The sequence below is a fragment of the Babylonia areolata genome, chromosome 2 (genome assembly GCF_041734735.1).
Source record: "Babylonia areolata isolate BAREFJ2019XMU chromosome 2, ASM4173473v1, whole genome shotgun sequence".
NCBI lineage: Eukaryota > Metazoa > Mollusca > Gastropoda > Neogastropoda > Buccinidae > Babylonia > Babylonia areolata.
Window position 1 is genome coordinate 34,248,014 of NC_134877.1, and position 5,000 is coordinate 34,253,013.

Consider the following 5,000-nt stretch of genomic DNA (forward strand, 5'->3'; position numbering starts at 1 on the left):
ATGAAGAGGTCATTGAACGTATAGATACTATAAAAGGATATATTTTTGATGCACATAAAACAATTGTTACAAATGAACAAGTATGAAAACTGAACACAACTTTAATAGCTAACTAAAGCTGTCACTCATTTCCATGACTGTAACTGCAATAACAATTGGCAGGACATTACATCACAGAACAATAAACTATTAAAAATATTTTAAAAACAGATGTGAACTTGTACCAAGTCCAGAACCACAGACTCAAAATTAAGAAAACACTAAATTAGAATATTTCGAGTCATTTATCAGGTGATCTGTTAGGTGCCATCATATATTGCACAATATCAGTTCCAGACCGATATTTCCAACAGAGATTAGACTGGAAAAAATTTCCACAAAATCCACTGTTTTCCGAGCAAAACGGTTTTCGTCACATAACAATATCACATCTTTTATGAATACCTATATACATTTTCAAACGTCACACACACACACACACACACACACACACACACACACACACACACACACACACACACACATTTCTTTTTGTATTTCTTTTTCATAGATCACTCATTGCAGAACGACAATAAACTAAAGAATACAAAGACAGACATATAAACAAGCAAGTAAAATATAAACAATAAAAAAGCTAATAAATAAAAGTTGACGAATATATTGGTAAGAATAGCAGTATTAACCAAGAAAGCCATAGCTTGGTATTTTCGAAACAGATCGAATAAAGACACAACAAAATTCGATCAACGAATATTAGATCGAAGAAACGTGACTTTCTGAAAGAGAGATGATAACATATGATGCTAATCGAGAGACTGTTTATGAGAACGAAATACTAATTGGTACAACTAGAACTGCCAGGAGAAAAGACACGATCAAAGAGTACAAAATGAAGCTGCAATTGTTTGTAATTTTTTTAATGCCGCTATTTTCTTCCATTGTTTATACACTGGTTTGCTTTCCTTCTTTTTTTCTTTTCTTTACCTTTTATAAGCAGAAATCTAAGTGCAGTACCTCCGGACATCTACTTAACACAAAGTTTCTGAATTTATTTCATTCTCCGTTTTATCTATGCCCTAACTGAAAGTGTTTGGCAGCAGTAGCTTTATGTTGTGTGTCTTTTCTCACCTACAGGGGCGAAAATCAGCCTGCCCTTTTTCCTTGCTAACCTCAAACCCGAAATGTCATAACGAAAGAAATTACGTTAGTCATCGACCACTCGTGATAAAATAAATGGCTGTTTTCACCTTTTGTGACAAATCAATACACGACATTGCTAGTGCGGTGGCAAAAATAAACACGCAAGCAAAATGTCGCGCACAGTCACATGCTTGTCTGAAAAAAAGTTTGAACTTCGCAAGGCAAAAGCAAAATCCATGCAGCAAAATGTCAAACACACATATCAAAGAAAAATGCATGCGTCTGATCCAAATAATTGTACAAGCTTTGGCATGTGCCTCTGAATAGCTGGAGCAACGATGCCGAGGTGCATCAAAACAGTATGCAAGCTGGACTGTATAAATATGAATACAGACATAACAGGATTAATTTCTGGGTTGGTCACTTTTGCTGAAAACGTATGGCAATGGAAAAGACGAAAATGTCGGAAACAGGGGAGGGTAAAATGCTGGAATGCAAACTTTGCCAGGGTCTGACACAGTAGTCGCCCCTCTCTACTCACACGAATCTAAGGTGTGAGCTCTCTGCCGTCCGTTGGGAATTGTACAAGTAGCTGGAAGAACAAAAACGAAAACACAAACAATATCTACAACGAAGGAAAACGTACCACGCACAAAACACTTCATGAAAAGTCACATTTCATCAGCATTCCACCTACAATATTCAGTCTATAAAAATCCAAACATTCATACAATACTATGAATTAATAAAGCTGTCAGGAGCACACATAGGCTCTCTAGAACAAAACCGCACATTATGCATAACACGATGGGTAATGTAAACGATAATACTGATTACGTCTAACGAAGAAACGAGTTGTTCCAAGACACATCTAGAACAAACCAACGTCTAATTCAATGGGGGAGGAATCTACTACAGCGTTCGGAGACTTACCACATGCTACAACAGAACATCAAACCAGCCAGCCAACCATCTGTGAACTGCAGCAGTTTGCGCACATGCACAATGCTCCGTCACATCACGCACACGCGCACACACAAACACGAGAGAGAGAGAGAGAGAGAGAGAGAGAGAGAGTTTGTGTGTGTATTCCAAAAGAAATATCAAATATCAATCAACTGCAAAGGTTGAATTTAGACACACAACAACCCTCATCCACCTTCCCCCACCTTCCCTTCACCCTTTCTCTCACCCTCCCGTCCATGTTCCAGAAAGAAGAGGCTCTCTACGTGAAACTAGTTTCCTCGTTTTATGGAACCCAACCTCCCAAACTCCCCCAACCCATACCCTATTTGCCACCACCACCCCTAAATTAAAACAAACAAACAAACAAACAAAAAACAAAACAAAAAACAAACAAACAACAAAAAAAACACGCAAGAATGGAAATCCGAAATCACAGCTCAGCCTTTGCCCATAAACTAAAATAGCACGCAAGTGACACATAGTGTCCGAATGCAAGTCGCGTATTATATATATATATATATGTGTGTGTGTGTGCAGAAAATCTAATGTATTTATGAAGAAACGAATGCAGAGTTTACAAACTGTAAGCATTAATCAATGTAACGAACCTTGTGATAAAAGCAGACGAAAAGTAAAAACATTCATTGTGGAAGCAAAGTTCTCGTTTTTCACAAACGTTTTCGGCAGACGACACTCAGCGCAGGGTCTAAGGGAAGCAATACCTACCAAACTGCTCCTCATCATTAAGCGATTAGCTCCCCTGCAACATCCTCCCCCCACACGCCCCCCCCCCCCCCTCTCTCTCTCTCTCTCTCTCTCTCTCTCTCTTCGAATTGATTGTGTGTTTTTAATGTATTCTGCACATTGAGAAAAGCACGCCACATACAATTACACACAGACACATACACACTAAGACGCACATGTACATATAATTATCATAACTTTTTTTGTGTTTTGTTTAATTCGTGTTGAACAGAACACGTATTTCATGTCATACTGATACAAATACCAATAATTTTTATTTATAATACGAAATCAGAAATCAGATATCAACAAACGTAATAATAATAATGATAACAATAATGATACCACCACCACCAACAACAACATGAATGATAATAATGATGATGATGATAATAATAATAATAATAATGCTGATGATGATGATAATAATAATAATAATATGAAAGAGCGATTACACATTATCTTTTTTTTAAAGAGTGAAACTAAGAATAAAACAAGCAAATAGTCAAATCCAATAATAAGGCAATTTCTCCCACTGCCCTCTACGCGAATGGAAGAGCGAGAGATAGAGAGATCTTCTGCTCAATGATAAACATCTTAATATGACCTTCAAACCTTTCATTTCACCTTCCGATTTTCGACGTAGTTTCCTTTAGGGGGAAGCAAAAAAGGGTTATGCACTTGTATAGAAAATACACTATAGCAACGAAGAAAAGATGATGACAAAATAAGCGCAGATAGTGAATCATATGCACGGACACGCGTACACACACACTCACACACACACACACACACACACAGACATACACCCACCACCCTCCCCCCCCACACACACACACACAAACACACACACACACACATTCCTCCATTGGTGATGAGAGCACGATATGGTACATTTATCTTGCACTTACATACCACACACACACACACAAAATGACGAGACCGGACTGATTTCATGCAAATAGCAAGTGGAAGAAACGTGTCCACAAAAGCAATAAAGCATTCAAAATCACTTTCACGTTGTGTGGCAACAAATGTGCGTCCAGTCTTAAACACACACGAACATGATTCATACTTGGCTACCGATATGTTTAATTAAGATCGATCATTTCAAGAAATATCTGAAAAAAAAAAGAAAAAAAAAAGCAGCGATAATTTCTGTAGCGGCTTCGTACATTATGAAGAAGCAAAGTAGCCTATTTGCCCTTAGGTCCATGGTTTGTGGGTAAATAAAATGGTTGCAAACTTCCACTCTGATTTGGAAAATAATTATGGGTATTCATGACTTAAAAAAAAAAATCAATAGATAAATAAATAAAACAAAATTAAGAATTAAAATAAAAGAACAAATTAATACAGTTTATAGACAGTGATGTCAAAACCGAACACCAATTTTTACAAATTATACGGTTTCTCTATTTTCTTTAAAACGTCAATCACGGTCACCATCACCAGCATCACAATTACCATCATCATCATCATCGTATTCTTCCTCGTGTTCCTCGTAATCGTCAGTGTTTTTTTGTTTGTTTTTTTCCCCAACTTCATTTCATTCTCTTTGTTGCAACAATCACTTTGCATTTTGTCAGAAACAGAACGAAGAAATCCCCGTCACATCTTCACACGAATGCAGAAACAAACCAATAAAATAAATATATAAAAAGGTCATCGTACGTTTTCCTAAAGCTCCAACAGTTAAAAAGAAATATTCGCCAAGGTTTGCAAGACACGAGTGACCTTTACAATTGCCCTGGTCGTATTTCCAGGGTGGGGCGTGGATAGAGCAACAAAAGGAAATACAGAGGGAAATGAGATTACGACATAAAAGAAAGGAAGATTTATTGTTTAATCAGTCAATGAAGAATCTTTCCTTATTTTTCTGACCTTATCATCATCATCTTGATGATCATCATGGTCATCATCATCATCATCATCCCCATCATCATCATCATCATCATCGTCAACTTCACTTTATTGTCATGTGAACTGCTTTCCGTTCTGCTTAATGGCGACTTATCTTTCTTCTCTGTGACTGTTTCCTGATTGAATAATCTTCAAAGAACATGTCATTATGGAAAAAAAAAGGTACGATGTCACATTTTCTTCGTACTCATTCTGCATCATTACACTTGATTACCTCGGCTGCTACT

At 37.1% G+C, this 5,000-nt stretch overlaps 1 protein-coding gene across 1 annotated transcript in view; it reads right to left on the reverse strand.

Moving 5' to 3' along the window:
• LOC143277311 (voltage-gated inwardly rectifying potassium channel KCNH6-like) overlaps positions 1 to 5,000 on the reverse strand; it is a 329,128-nt gene that overhangs the window by 123,712 nt on the left and 200,416 nt on the right. Inside the window, 1 exon segment of the mRNA XM_076582096.1 lies at positions 1,682 to 1,732. Within this exon segment, the coding sequence (XP_076438211.1) occupies positions 1,682 to 1,732 (51 nt within the window).